The following is a 15,897-nucleotide window of genomic DNA, read 5'->3' as shown; positions in this document are numbered from 1 at the left end:
GTATACAAGCAGATGGGAGCAGACAGTGATGAGGAATTTTTCAAATTCTTTCTAAATTCAAAGAATTAAAAAAAATCTAATGGGCTTATGTGGTGGGAGGGAAGGAATGAAACAGAAATAGTAGCTTGGAGGGGTTTATATATAAATGTGTGTAAGTACAGCTAGAGGATTGGGATGTGGGTGAATGTGCAGCAAAGGAAGAAGAGACGATGTGCTTACAGTTAGTGGGATCTTCATGTCAGAACAATCATATGATAGCCCACTCTGGCTCCTGGCATTCCTGTGCCTATTCTCTAAGAAGACCATCCATGCAGCAGGTCCCTGGAGAGTCTAGGGGAATGGTTCTACACATGGAAAATGGAGGTGCCTGCAATTGACAGTGGGCATCCAGGGACCAGGGTGCTCACACTAATTTGGACAAGTGAGGGGGCATAGTATACAGAAATCCTGAGTATCAGAGCAAATTGAGAGGTTCCACATGAATGATGATGGCCAGAAAACAAATTTATTTATTATTTCTGCTTGTATTTTTCACTAGTAAAGAATGTCAAAGTTGTTTTTAGTTTAATCTCAGTGGATATGCTCCTGATAGATTTTTAAAATGTATTCAAGGCCTGGGATTGTAGAGCTGAAAGAGTTAGGGACTCCTACATTTGTTTACTGCATAAATGGGTGAATTCTGCCACTATTGGTGCATGTTAGTTTCCCAAGGCCCTTCGAGGCAACTTGGCTTGTCTTAGAGCTCCTGGAAGCTTGCCAAGCCAAGTGCTGTTTCCTTCACACATGCCTGGTATCCATCCAAGACACCCCAGATATTGTTAAGGAAGGCCCACACTTGTTTTCATTCTCTGAATACCCATGTCAAGAACATGGCAAATAGGTACACTCAGTCAGAAAGCAACTGGGCAAGACTGCAAACTCCTAAGAGAGAAATGCAGACTTGCTCTAGGTGCTCCGTGACAAGCCTAAGCCTAATTCAAGCTGGTCCTGGTAAGCAGCATCAGCTTGTATGTAAATGGTTTCTGTTGTGGTTTTGGTCTCCCAAGGGGGTAAGTATCCCTGGAATGCTTTTAAACATGGGCCAGCTATTTTCTTGGCAGCAGCCTCTCTATGTGAGAGCAATGCAGTTTGCTTGCATCTGACAACAGAAAATGTCTTTTGCATTTAAAACAATTAAATATTTCTGTGCTGTTCTTTTACAACGTCTCCTTGTTCTCTGTACTCGCTGCCCTTGGGAATTCTTCTCACTCCATGGCTTCTTTCCTTCTCTCTCAGCCCACTGGGTGTATCAGAGAGACCTTTTACATTCTGGGACAGGCTGGGAGCCTCACACGGACTGCAGTTGCCAGATCATGCTTAGGAGAAGTTAGGTGGAGAGCACAGAATGAAGCAGTAGATCTGTCTCCGGGATTAAAAGAACCAGATGGGAAGTCTATGGATGGGATCTGGTATATGCATTGAGCAACTGTCATATTCGCCCTGGACTGACTGCAAAGTAGAGAAGCAGATTCCCACCTTCACCTCTTCACCTGAACTAGCAATGATTGCATGAAGTAGATGTGCTGTGTGAAGCTGGAACAGGTTCAACACTCCCAGCCAAGATGGGCTCTCTCACAGAATATAATGTGTATAATCTCCCATGGTGGTATCTTAGGCTGTGTATCTGCTGGATGACACCTTATTTTCCCCAAGGTTTATACAATATACTATTGATAGGGCCAACCTATCCGTAGTTTTGTATCACTATTCTCATGTTTTAAAAGCCAAGCACTGAAAACTCTGCTGTCTGGTACCATGTAGATGAAATACCTGTGCCAGTGTGCCTGGTTAGGAAAGGAAGTGCTGCAAAACTATTCCCAGGTATGTGAAGCCCATTTGCAGGGACCAGAAGGTAGCACAAACACAGAAGTCACAGTACTGACAGTGGGTTCCCAAAAATTGCAAAGACGATATATACTTTCCCTTTAATCAATAGAAACGTGTATAAATAACAGGTGGCAAATGAATATTGGCGGCAGAATTAATCATGAAGGAGTTTCAGAGCCGGGAGATATAGTACATAATGGTAGAAAGTGAATTCTCTGGTTACAGGCTGTGGGAGGATCCGAAGATGCTAAAACTTTTCCCTTAAGATTGCTACTTCATAATGGATCTGTGCTGGGATACAATAAAGGCCCATCAGCATTTACCAAGTTCTGAGCTATTGTCCTGGACACCTCCTAAAAGGAATTTCAATCTGTAACTTTGTCCTACGCCATCGGCCTTGAACCGGTAGATGCTCCTGTGAACCATCGGTACTTTGGCGGCCTGTATCCAATGTAGGGCTGTGCCAACTCTCCCTATCCTTCCACGCGACTGCCACTCCCGCGTTGTTTCCCGGATGCGGGTCGCACCGCCCTGCCCCGTCCGCGCCGTGGACACGCAGCTCCCGCGCCACCTGACCAATGGCAACCTCCAACACGTAGGCCTGGCCCGCGCGGGCTGGCCGCGGCCAATAGGCGCGCCCCATGCAAAACACCGCGCCGGGAGACGCCGCTAATTGGCTCCGTCGCAAGGGCGGCGGGTTGCGCGCTGGGCCGGAGCCCGGAGCTGGCGGCGCAGCCACCGTAATGGGGCTCGCCCGCCCCGACACCGCCTTCTCCGGTACCCGGCGTGTACCGACTTGTGTCACGGGAGTGGCTAAGGCCGAGGCAGGAAGTGCGTGCGCGCCGAGGTGCTGTTTAACTGTCTCATTCATTAACAGCTCCTAAGTTCACATACCCGCGCCCCCAGACCCGTTCCGCCTCACCGCCGTTTCTGAGGGGAGGGCAGGACCGGGGTCTCGCCGCCAGCGCTGGATCCAGGGCTCCGGCGACAAAACGCGCGGGCCGGGAGCAGCCGCTGTGCATCCCCGCCCCGGCGCGCGAGGATCCCCCACGCGCGCCCTTAGGCGCGGTGGTCGCGCATGCGCGGGGAGGGGGGGGGTTACCGTGCCGGCCGGAGGAGCGGCGGCGGCCGGGGCATGTCGGGCGCGCGGGGCGGTGGGCGCGTGGCCCCTCCCCTCGGCGAGCGCGCGGCAGCCGCAGCGGCGGCGGCCGCGGGAGGAGGCGGCGAGGAGGCGGCGCCTGTGTCGGCGCTGGAGGTTGTGTCCTTCCTGGGGAAGCTGCTGTGCGCAGTCGCGGCGCTGAAGGCGGCTCTGTACCTGCTCCGCAGAGTGTGCCTAGCGATGGCCTGGAAGTCGGGCGGCGCCAGCCACTCCGAGCTCATCCACAACCTCCGCAGTGAGTCTCGGGGCGGGGGCGCGGGCGGGCGGGGCTCCTGGGCTGCCCGGTGACCGTTAGCGACCGCGCGCTCCCGCAGCGCCCGCCCGACCCTCCGCCAACTGTCACAGGGAGCGGCACGGCCGCGCGTGTCCGTGCTGTCCGTCCGTGTCTGTTTGTGCGCGTCTCTGTGTCCGACCGGGGGTGTGTCCGTCCGTCCCCGGGTGCTCGGGCGGGGGGTGTGTGTCCGGGCGGCGGCCGGTGTCGCAGGGCGGGCCGGGCTGTTGTTGCGGGAGGCAGTGCGGCGGGCGGGGTGGCGCCGATGGCGGTCCCGGAGGGGAAGCGCTGTGCGGCGGCCGTGGCTGTTCCCTACTCGCCGCGTCCCCCCATCGCCGGCCCCGTTTCCGTCTGCCGTGTGCGAGCTGAGGCCGGGCCGCGGCGGCAGTGCCGGAGGGCCCGTGATCCCCCGCACGCCCCGGGATCGGTGCCCGTCTGGTTCGCTCCGCCCGGCAGGACTGGTGGTGTCGGCGGGCGCCCTCCGGTCTTTCAGGCCCGGGCTGAACAACGCAGCGGGAGCCGCCCGGGTTTGGGAATCGCGCCGAAGAGGCCGCGGCTGTTTGTGTTGGGTGAAAGGGGCGTGTGGCAGCAGTCCCTCCTCCCCCTCCCCGGCGGGGTCCCGAGTGGCTCCGCTCGAAGGGCTGGGCTGGGACCGCAGGGAGAGGAGCGGAGCTGTCGGGGTTGCGGACTCGTGCTGTGATAGCCGAGCTTTGCGGCGGCTGCCCGGCACTGGGCGCTCCCTTGTGCTCGCCGAGGGTTTGTGCTGTCCCCGTGCTGAACGTGGAAGGTGTTGCGCGGGCGCTTCTTCGCCGATGTACTTCAGTACATCCTGTAGTCTGCGGGTCCTGAGAGGACGGATATACAACACCTGCTGTATTTGAAGCTTCCATTTTTCATATTAGAATAAAGTTAACCTCTCTCATATATATCTTAGAGTGTCTCTCGTCCCTGCTCCTGGCCTTTTCCCTTTCTCTTCTCAGGTTCGAGTCCTAGATGTAAAAGGATGTAGATCTGGAGCCTGTATTATGACAGTTGTCCCCTATTTTAGTGATGCTACAGCACCACAGACAAGTTCAGCTGCGTGGCTTCCTCACGCAGGTATTCTGGTGTCATAGGAGAATCACCCTTGTTTTCTCCTTTTCTCTGCTTATGTTAGATCATCTGATTCTGTGTTCTTTCTCAGTATTTTCTTTTGAAAACTATCACATCCAGCAGAATAACACATGCTGAAGTGACTTTTAGCTTCCCTGTAAAAACTACTAATTATTGTAAAATTTAATTGTAAAAATTCTATTAACTAAATTGATAATTTCTCTAGTTACAAGTGTTGCAATACATTTGTTTTGTTTTGTTCTGCAACTGAAAGGGCTAAAAATACTGTTTTAGTGAAATACTGCTCTCTTACACAGCAGGGAAAAACTTTCTGATGTAAAAATCAACGTTAAACTCCAAAATATGTCCAAAAAGCAATTACTGCCAGAATAGTCTATGGTGCTCAGAACCTGAAGACAAAACCAGTTTCTTTGTTGCAGAGGACAATGACAGTTTTTCAACACATGGAAACTGTTTAGGGCGTTGCAAATGATGATGACAAAGCTAAAAACCATTGTAGTTAGTATACAGCAATAGTTGTATAGGAAGAGGAAAGTAAAATAGAAGCGCTCAATATTGTAATCTGAAAGCATGCACTGATGGCAATTTCTCCCTCTCTGTTTTGCAAATGCATGCCAAAATGTTTTGAGGGGTGTTAAACAGGGAAATAGTGGATTGGCAGTTAAATATTGTGGAAGCAAAGAGGCTTTTGATCTTGCAGGAAGATTGTGTTGTCAACTTCAATGGGACTCTGTTCATGTTGCAGGGCTTTATCAGTGCAGAACAGCTGCTGAATTAAGACCATAACTTTCAAGTTAGAGTTCCTCAGGTGAGATGATACCTTGTTGCTAAAGTTGGGAACAGATTTAGAAGAAAGTACTGTTTAATGTGATACAATTCTCCCAGATATGTTTCAGCCAACATAAAAATTATTGGTTGCAGGAAGACTAAAATGTTCCATAGAATTCTTTTGGAGTAGTAGATCTGTCAAAGTATTTTCCCCTCTCTAAAAACAGCTACATAGCTTTTACAGCATTTTATGCAAAAAGTGAGACTGCAAATTGGATACGGTTAGTTAGATGTTGTCCAGTGTTTGTCTTGTGTGTAACTTAGTAAATGTGTGTGTAATGTAGTGTATATGTTGCATAACATAAAATAATGCAGGTTGTAGTGACACAGTGTTTTCTTCTGCAGCAAATCTTGGTAGAGAGGTTCTTGCCCCTGCCCTTATGCCACATTCTTCTCTTGACTGTTCTTACAGAATTGTGAGAGAGGCAGTGCTCTAAGACTGGGTCGCTTTCTCATGACTTGTGAAACATCAAGATTTAAGCTCCTCAATGTCTGTAAGCTGTTGTACTGTTATGGTTAGAGAAGCAGTAAACTTGGTTGTGCATAAATGAGGGCTGGGGAGAATGGGAACTTATTAAAGTGATTTTGCTTCCAAATAAAAACATCATTGGAAGATTCCTCTATGCTACATGTTCTTTTCTTTTAAAACAGTTATAAAGATTATTCTTAATTGTAGGCTGTTATTGACAGCTGCTAGTGCTTCTGTTTTGTGGCAAAAAAATTCTCCATTTTGTGACATTTGCTTTGCTGCTCATTTCACTGTTGCCTTATCTATAGAACTAACTTTTCTGTAATGTAGCAATCATTGTGTTAGGGCAGTGACAAATGATTTTGGGTATTTACAGTGCAGATTTAGGCAGTTATTCTTTATAGGCTGCATCTTTGCTGTCCTGTCTTAAAAGGGACAAAACTAATAAGGAGGGTCCCGGAACTTTGCATGTTTTTCAGCACATGCTTAGGGACAAGTGACTGAAGAATGTTGCAGTACCTTGTTTTGTTGTTTCAGTTTTTAACTTCTTGTTGCATTGTAAACGTGTTTTTATGCTGTTAATTTGAGGCATCATCGATGCACAATTTGACATATGCAAAATAAACTTGTTTAAAATATGCTCTTCACAACAAAAATGCTGTCCTTGAATGTGCTGTTGCTACGAGGTGTTGAGCTGCTTTGTTTCAGTGATTCTTGAAAGTACTTCTCATATTTTAAAAAGGCCTTGTTTAAATCTGAATGATTCTTTCTTCATTAAAGCCTTTAAACAAATATTTTTCACCTTCACAGAATAATTATTAAAATCTTTGCTTTTTCCTAAGTGAAAATAGTTGAACATGTTCCTTCAAACTTGAGTAAACTTCTCCCTAAAATATATTTAAAGTAAGATCTTTTAGCAGACGACATTTCTAGGAAGCTCTCTAAATGCAGATTTCAGTAGGGTTAGAAATCATACTAAACACAGAAATAATTACCTGTATTTAAATAACTAACTCTGACAGGAGATTTTTTTAAAATTATGAATCTGTCATATAGAGGTGCTGGGAAGGAGGAAAAAAATTGGTGAGTTATTTCTGTTGTCCTGCTTGGTTGAAAGTCTCTTCTGTAATTCTTTTCCCCTTTCTGTATCTTCAGCTATCCACTGATAGGTTACTCACTATGATCACTTACAATGATCTCATTTCATCTTCTGTCTTTCATACTTGGGCTTTTGCCAAGTCCTGCTACTTTACATGCCAGCATCTTAGAAATCAGCTTTTCTTTCCCAGCTGAAGGACACAAAACTTTGTTCCCTATCCAATTCACAAGTAATTAAAGTTCATTAAGTTTCCTTGTTGCCCTTTTCCCTCCAGTCATGTTGCCATAGGACAAGCTTGCTTTGCTTATTTCTCTGACCATACGTCAATGGTGTTTTCATCACATATACCTGCTCTTGAATCCACACTTCTCAGTGAAAGTGAAGGAGAGTTATCTTGGCTGTGGCAGACCATCTGTGGATTTGTTTCTTGCTACATTATTTTACCTTCCTCACCTAATAAACTTGTGTTGCAAAAGTTAGCAACTCTAATTTACAAGATTCCTTAGAATTTTGTGCCTCACATAAGATCAGTGTCTTAATTTTTCTTAATGAATGATGCTTGAGATCAGTATATAGTCAAATATTATCAGGGTCTGAGAATTCTATTTTTAATTATGCTAAAGGTATTTCTCCAAGTGTTTTGATTATTTAGATATTAAATAATTAAAAATGGCACCTTAGCATGCTTTGTCATGATGAAGGCTTATCTGCAATAAATCTGTACCTTTGGTGCAAGTTTCTGGCTGCTGAGGACAAATCTCTTTGGAAAATGCCATGAATGGGAAAGCATTGCATACAGTAAGCCAAAGCTAGTTTCAGCAGGCAGTAAACATTGGTTTTGTTTAGTTAATTTTCCTCTATCATGTCTTTTCCCTTGGTTTTTCCAAATCTCTTCTACATCTGTCTAATTTTGCTTAAGAAAAAGTAATGTAACTTAGCTGAACATGAAGAAGGGAAATCAGATTGGAAAATGAGACCAAATTTAATGACTCCCCTGTACGAGCACTTTTGCTGCCTGTTGTGTGTATTCAGTGACCACCTCTTCCTTCATCATGAATGTATTGAGGTTTCAGTGACTAAGCATTGTAACTTATGACCAGGTAGTGAAGTGGTTAGAAAGTGAACTGTTTTTTTCAATTTAAAATTAACACATCTACTGATAAGTTAATTTAAGAATATCTAAAATTTCTTAGATTTAGTTCATGTCTCAGGTGGCAGGCTTGAAATCTGTGATGCTATTTTTTGGAGCATTGAGATTTATTAAAAAAAATTGCTAGCAATTAATTTGAATAATCGCCTAAAGGAGTTACTATGAAACTTTTTTATTTTTAAGTAAGATTTAATTATTTGCTAATGATTTGCCCATATCAGTGAAATGTTTTGAAGGAATTTCTGTACCCTTGATCTTTTAAGAAGGAGGCATTCAAGTAAATCAAGACAACTAGATATCCCAAATAATAGGAAATAACAGAAAGAGAAAAACCCAACCTAAATTTAATAACATTTATCATGTTTTATTGGTGTGTAAATTAAGATTGTGTTCTTAACTGGTTTTTTGTTGTTGGCATGTTTTTTGCACTTAATGTTAGACAAGGTGTCAATATAATGTTAAAAACATACCCATACTTTCCCAGGAGCTTCCAAAATTCAGTGCATCAAAATCCAAGTCCTCAATCATTCAAGAAAAAAAAGGGCATTTTTTGCTGATTATTTACATAAAAAATCTTTAACTCCTAATAAATAATTTTAATTAAAATATTTTGTTATTTTTATTGATTGAAGATGTTTTTTTATTTTTGTATGTGAATATAATTGCATATATGATTTTTTCCTGGTGGTCTGAAGCTGCCTAGTAATCCATAGCAAAATGGAAATGATACTGCGAATGTTTCCAAAACAGGTCATTACTGCTCCATGTAGGCATTTTAAAAAGAGGGAATCTTCTATGGTTTAGTTTCAGTACAGCTCTAAGCTTTTCTTTTAATGCTACTGTTTCTTTCATCCTGATGTACTATCAGGAGATCACCAAGAGCTACTGGAAAGCCTAGAAAGAAATGTGTAATATTCCATGTTCTTTTGAGTGATTGTTGATGTAAGTGTTATCCTTTAATGCCACAAAGTCACATTCTTTAGTGCTACATAACACTTTAAGTAAATATTTTTATTTATTTTTTATTAGGTTAATTGTATTAATGTTTTAATTTTTAATTTAAATTACCAACATCTGGCAAAAACTGAGTGAACCCTATTAAAGCTTGAGATCAGTAAACTGTGGACTTCTTTTGGACTGGCTGGCTTGTGAGTTACATTTTAAGACTTCAGAACCTGAATACTTTAATAGTGGACTTGAAAACAAAATAGTTTTAAATGCTTGCACCATTGAAATACAGCTTCAGAAATTCTTTCTAATTTCTGCTTGTAGGACATTTCTTTGTCAAGGGTTAGAGTTATATTTTGCTGATCTTCTGATCTTCCTCAACTTTCATGTAGTACCAGTGCCTGTGTTAATGAAACTACCTTCATAATGATAAACTTTATGTGGTCTAGCTGCTGGTCTTAGCAGCACTGGTTTTCTGACAACTGCAGAGTGGTTGCATGGAATCTGCTCAGTAAGATGTGAGATGTGCACCATCTGCCTTCTTTTCAGAGCTACTAAAGCTGTAAATAGTTTTGCCACAAGCCTTACTGTGGAGAGAGTTCCCTGTCTGTCTGATCCAGCTAACTTTATCTTAACCTTTGCAACACTTTTTCATTATTACTGATAGTTATTGTCAGTTTGCATTGAACTCTTTAGTTTTGACTTCCCATGTGATGTGTAAGTGAAGTTCAGCCTTCTCAAATGTTGAGGGATTGAGGAGCGCACGGAGGTTGAAGTCTCCCTCATCCACACATGGGTGTTAAAGTTCATTGAAAAATGAGGTTCTCTGTTTTTGCATGCGGAAACCAGCCCTAAAGTTACTTTTTTCTTTCACGTACTCCTCAAAGTTTCTTCATTCAGCTGCTGATACAGATTTAGACAAAATCAACATAATCATGATAAATGTGAGTACATGACAGAGAACTTCTGTATAAATCTGTGTGCTAGAAGGCTGTGTTTAGCAGGCCTTTCTCCTCCCCCAGAAAAGAAAATTGTTAATACCTACTTTGCAACACTGCCCTATGGTAGGAGGGGGCAATACAGCTGTGGTTAAAATATCTAAATTAGTTAATTGCAGACTTTCAGATCCATGAAAATGAATAGAAAACTCTTACCTGTTACACCAAAGTGGATGGGTTGTTTTTGAAGGTGATCCTTATTAAATAGGGAAGGAATACTACCTTAAAGTAAAAGTGAAATGTTCACAGGTAAGTATGTATTTATTTGAAGCTTGAGGCTGTATACTAGTTTGTGTTGAGCCTAGCTTATGATTCTCATGTTTTACCTCTGCAGGTTTTGAGTAGCATTTAAATAGTAATTGAATATTTATCATTATTATTATTATTACTCCCATTTTTTAAAAATTTCTGTCACTTTGGAATTTTCATGGGACTTGATATTTGTGTTTCATTTCTGGGCTGTAAGATTTACTCTGATGGACTTGTGTTTTCCTCAGTCTTTCTATCATTTTTTCTCTGAAGGATGGACTCTCAAGTGATTCCTTCTAGTTCTGTATGAAGATTCCTTCCAGAGCTGTATGCAACTTCCTGTTTGGATGATGTCTGAATATTGTGAATCCAAATCACAGTGAAAATAGGTGGACAGCTGAATGTTTGAGGCAGATAGCTCTTAAATTATCAGCAAAGCACAAGAAATTTGCATGTATGATGGGTATAAGAAACACTTGTTTACAAACACGTACTTTCAATTTATTTAGCACAAAGAGTTTTGTATGGTTTGGGTCAGTGTCCTTTAGTAGATTTTAGGGTGCTGATGCATCACTTCTTGTTCTAAGTGCTTTCTTTGTGTTCATGCTTTACAGTGAAATCTTCCTGTGCTCATTACTAAATAAAATTTGATTAACTGAACCGCATTCTTTCCCATCTTTTTTCTTCCTCTGCTCAAACAAAAAGACCCCTACAATCTTCACATTGCTTGCAAATCAGGCTGTGGCTCTGTTCCAGCCCATTCTCCTCTGGAAAGCTGCTAGCTGGTTTTTATGGGTCAGGTGGAGACTGTCATTTGACACTGTCCTGCACTATATCCATATCTTTACTTTAAAAGCGAGAGGCATGGATTAGGCGGATGGACCACTTGATAGATAAGGCTGGGTAGTAGCACTCAAAATAGTTGTGGTCAAAAGCTCTATGTTCAGGTGTAGACCGTGATGAGTGGTGTTCCTCAGGGGTTGGCACTTGGACTGGTGTTGTTTACCATCTTGGTCATTGACATTGACAGTGGGATCAAGTGCACTCTGCAAGTTTGTGAAGAGCAAACTGTCCTGTATCAAAAGTGTCATGGCCAGCAGGGCAAGGGAGGCAATTCTACCCCTCTGCTCTGCACTGGTGAGACCCCACCTGGAGTGCTGCATCTAGCTCTGGGGCCCCTAATATAAGAAGGATTCTTCTAACCCAAACCATTCTAGGATTTGTCACATCAGTAATTTCCATCTACAGGAATGAATCTTTTGTGACATAAAGCTGTATGTGCTTTGCATCATGCCTTAAGATCTCCGTATCATTTCAAATATCACTGTTTTGCTGAAAATTCATCTTCCTAAGTGAAGTATTCTGCAGTGATTATGGAGAAAGTAATCTAAGAAGCTGAAGTAGTTGCACTACTTGTGGATGTTTAAGTAGTAAATGGTTTTGGGATCTGCAAGAGGATTTTTTTAATACATAAAGTCAGTCACAGGAGGAGTTTGAGTAGGTGTTATGGTTTGTATAGTAAGGTTTGTGTGCTGGATCATGTGGCAGTGACGCATCCTCTTTTCTGATCTGGAAGCCAATGTTGGTGCAAATGTTGACTGCTAGTATTTTATGGTTTGGTTAGAAATGTGTTTGGTCAGCAGTCAGGATACCGTCAGTGAGGTAGGCAATTCTTTGAAACATAAGCACTTCAGTAGTGCATTTGTTGCTAAATAAAAGACAAAAAAAAAGATCGGTTGCTTACTTGTTGGAAGTCCATGGTGCCTTTTCACACTCTTCTTTCCTTGCTCTCTGACAGCCAACTGCCCAGTTTCCCAGGTTACATTCAACAGTGGTATATTCCCACCTTCAAGTACAAGAACTGCTCTGAGCTCTTTTCCTGTTTTCACGGTGTTATTTGTGGAAAAGAGGCAGACCAGAGGGAGTTTTCAAAACATGCTCCAATTATGTCAAGTTGTCATTGCCACAGCCTCTGCACAGAGTAACTCTTGAACTTGGCAGGCTCCACTGTTAAGTACTTACTTTTCAGCTTCAGCCCTTTGAAGCTTGGAAGTTGTGCTGATATAACTCTGTTTTATTTGAGTTTACTTTTTATTTCTAGCCATCAGTGTGTTTGTGTATTATCCTTTGCTTGTAAACACTTTAATATCTGATTTGTTTGCAGTACAAACTCATTATCATTCTTGAAATCCAAGTCTCCTCAAGGAGATATTTCTGTGCACATTATCATTGGAAAGGATATTCTAATATGCATTTAATTGTGAATTCTTTCCTTGCAATGTACAGCTTCCCTTTAAGATTTAGAAAATGGTTTTAGTTAGCATTTTATTAATAGCTTTTTTTTTATTGTTTTGTTTTTTTTGGTAGAGATGGCATGAAATTAGAATGTCTTCTTTTCAATATAAGCTTATATTATTGGCTTATTTAGGGGATATACTTGTTTTCTGGACTTAATTGAGAATTTGATAGAGACACTTTTCAGGCAGAATTAAGATCCTGGCAGCTGGTCATCTTGGGACTGACTATTGCAGGAAAGAAAGGGCTTTTTTGGAGTTCAGTTCCTTACAGTTGTTATGTTTCTCTATATTCAGCTGTGAGACTAGGAAAAAAAAATCTTATTGTTATCAACACAGTAAAAATGTCAACTAAGTCAATATTGACCTTACTGTTTAGGGCTTGATTGTTTTTCTTAAATCCCACCTAAAATTTGATGTTGTTTCCATTTTATAATAAGCAAATTTGAAAAGCAGACTTAATCTATGGGGGGTAGCTGAGAGGGTGTTGTTTTTTTTGAGGATGGAGCATTATTCAATAATTAAAATAAACAGCTGACAGCAGATTCAGCTTCTTCCAAAGGTTCGGAGTATGGGTAACTTTCTTCAATTCTTATTTACTGAGGAAAAGATTACAGTAATCAAAGACAGTACAACAGTCAGCAAATCTCATGATTGTTTGCTGAATGAGAGCATCCTGAATGCTCAAATCTGTAAAATATTAGTAGTTTCTGTTTTCAGGATTTTTTTTGGTAATTTGCCCTCAATGTAAGGATTTTATTTGGTAGTTGTATGTACTTCGACTGGACCTAAGTTTTGTGAAATTAGAGAAGGTTCTTGGCCTTATCATAGGGCCCTGCAGTTGCACTTCCAAGCTGTTCTTTTTGTTCTTTGCATGTTTATTCCACAAGGCACAAAAGGAAAGGACAGGTAGCTGCCCACAGTTCTAGAATATATGCATGTAAAGAAATAAATCACTGTTTTAGACCTTTTGTGAGTACTTCTCTGCTACTGCTTTATGACATCTCTTCAGCCTCCTAGAGCCTTCATCTCCTCACTTCTGTTATAATTAGACTTGCTTATTCTCCTTCTTTTAAGTATATTTCGTTTGGAGATACTAATTTCTTAGTGATTCCTAATGAGACTCTTAAGAGTAAAAGTTAGATTTTTTTTTTTTTCTTTTGTGATTTATTCACAGAACTGCTATACAACTAATCCAACTAATTTCTAGTGGTCAGGAAAAACTTTTTTTCCCTTACTAGCCTCTGTTGTTAGTGCCAATGTATTAATGGATTGATTTGTTTGTTTTCTTTTGGGTACAATTTTGCTCAATAAGTAAACTTATGAACTGCTGCAAATGCCTGCTGGCTCAGAATTAAAACCTTGGATGGGAATGAGTTTCCTATAACTAGAACTGCTGTAGTATTTAGTTCAAAATTAAGTCAAAGAATAGGATCTAGCTAAGGTGTGGGGACTGTGAGTGGAGTGTATGCTTTTTCTGGGACTTTACAGATACAGAAATATTTTAAAATAAATAATATGTTATAAAAAGGAATTGTTTTCCTTAAAATTTTCCTTAGTAATAGTATATTTGTTTTGCAGTTCTATGTGATACTTTGTCTTCAGACCAAAAAGGAATATGATCTGAGGAGTTATTTTCCTTTCTGAATTCAAGTCTGTGTTATATAGGATAATTAATTCTGGACACAGATAGTAGATAACAAAAAAAGACAGGAAAATCCCATGGTTAATAGGTGTAGCTGGGAGCATCCAGTAAACAGTCAGTAAAGTTTCTGCAGAAGTTAGCCCATTCCTGAGGTGTGTTTTTTCACAGAAACCCACTGGTGCAACTTCAGGACAATCTTACACAAGTTCCATAATCTGATTTTCATATTTTAGGTTAGATATTAATGGTGCTTAAATGACAATTTTCCCCCCCTTTTAAAGTATAATTTTGCAAATAAATCCTTAAAGAAAGTAGTTAATGAAGCAATCCATCATTGAAATGTCAGTTATTTGTAGTTTATATAATCTTTTAATGCAAGTAATTAGTTAATTTCTTCCATTTGTTTTCCAAAGTTTTCTGGTATTCATTAATGGGCTCTTGAGAACTTGAAAAAAATAGAATTAACAATGTTTTAAAAAACTTCAATAAAACAGCAAGGAAAAATGGCTGCTTCTGACATTTTACATGCCTATGCATTTATATTTTATTTTGAAAAGTGAAAAAATATTAAGAGTGTTTTGATATATAAACTTTTTGACCTCAGTCTGCCCCAGCATAAGAATTCAGATTCAGTGGGAGTTTCTTAACAAAAGGATTTTTTTTCTTTGCTAACACAAGAGAAACAGATCTGGAAACTAAAGTACTGAGCAATGATGCTTCAACTTAACATTTCTAACTTGCTTTTGTATATTTTTCAATAATTATTTGTATAGCTTCTTAGAAATATGAATATATCTTGTTTGGTGTGTATAGTAATACTAATTTCTTACTGACTATATTTTCAGGATTTGTCAAAGGTGTGCATGAAGTTGAGTTTTCCTAGGGGGTAGACCTTTGCAAGTGGTTTTAGGAAAGCATTTGTAACTGCTGGGAAAGTCTTGTTCAACAATCACTGGCTTAAGCATCATTTGGTCTCTGGACTCCAGATTTAATTTTAGTATCACAAAAAGGTTTGTGCTGGAAGGGACCTTTAAGGATGATGTCCAACCAAGAGTGTAAGATCTGTGTAAGGCACATGATTTCTCACAATATGTTAACACATTTCACAGACTCCTGCACTGCAGAAGAGAAACAATGCCTTCATTTTTATATATTTGTTTGTTTATAGAAAATGGAATAATCAAAACAGACAAGGTATTTGAAGTAATGCTGGCTACAGACCGTTGCCACTATGCAAAATACAACCCCTACATGGACTCCCCACAGTCTATAGGTAAGAGCAACTTGCAAAAGTGATTGAGATTGTTTTCATTTGTGTAACTGTGGCTGCTTTTGTCATTTGCGTGTTAAGGATATGAAAATATTTTTTTTTAGATTTAGAAGGTTGTTTAGTTCTTCATCAGTTTATTGCATACCTTTTAACTAAGCTTCAGTTTCTTGCAGAATGCAGTTGGCATATTTGGATACATCAGGCAGAGAAGTGTTTTTCAGCCAATATTAGTGTGTGTAAATATGTGTTTGTTTTTCAAACCACAGCCACTTGTGATGGTGCAACTGATATAAATACATAAAAATAATTCGAATCCAGTTTATGGTAGAAACATTCCCTATCTATACAGAAATTATTCAGTTGGGACCAATGCAAAGTTTCTTAAACCATTATGTGAAATCTTTACAAATAGGCTTTGAATCGGTAGGTCTACTGATAGGACAGTAATTTCCCATCCAGGTCCCAGTTTTATCTTTCCAAGACAAGAGAATGATCCGTGTAAATGTGCTAATTTCTTTTTTCTTGGTCATCCCCCTGT

The 15,897-nt window shown here is 40.9% G+C and overlaps 2 protein-coding genes across 6 annotated transcripts in view; one reads left to right on the top strand and one right to left on the bottom strand.

Moving 5' to 3' along the window:
• The window catches only part of KATNA1 (katanin catalytic subunit A1), a 183,098-nt gene that overhangs the window by 55,150 nt on the left and 112,051 nt on the right, over positions 1–15,897 (bottom strand). The gene's annotated exons all lie outside the window — the stretch shown is intronic.
• The window catches only part of PCMT1 (protein-L-isoaspartate (D-aspartate) O-methyltransferase), a 36,919-nt gene continuing 23,004 nt past the window's right edge, over positions 1,983–15,897 (top strand). For 2 of the 5 annotated variants that reach the window (XM_030235549.2, XM_030235548.2), the window contains exons 1-2: positions 2,930–3,260; positions 15,258–15,362. In XM_030235549.2, coding sequence (XP_030091409.2) covers positions 2,945–3,260; positions 15,258–15,362 — 421 coding nt within the window. In that variant the 5' untranslated portion in view covers positions 2,930–2,944. Of the gene's footprint in view, positions 2,714–2,929; positions 3,261–4,276; positions 4,395–15,257; positions 15,363–15,897 lie in introns of those variants that run through there. The other 3 variants (XM_050972255.1, XM_009095262.4, XM_050972254.1) reach the window with 3 other exon arrangements.

Source organism: Serinus canaria, chromosome 3 (assembly GCF_022539315.1).
Source record: "Serinus canaria isolate serCan28SL12 chromosome 3, serCan2020, whole genome shotgun sequence".
Taxonomy (NCBI): Eukaryota; Metazoa; Chordata; class Aves; order Passeriformes; family Fringillidae; genus Serinus; species Serinus canaria.
This window is presented reverse-complemented; position numbering and strand designations above follow the sequence as displayed.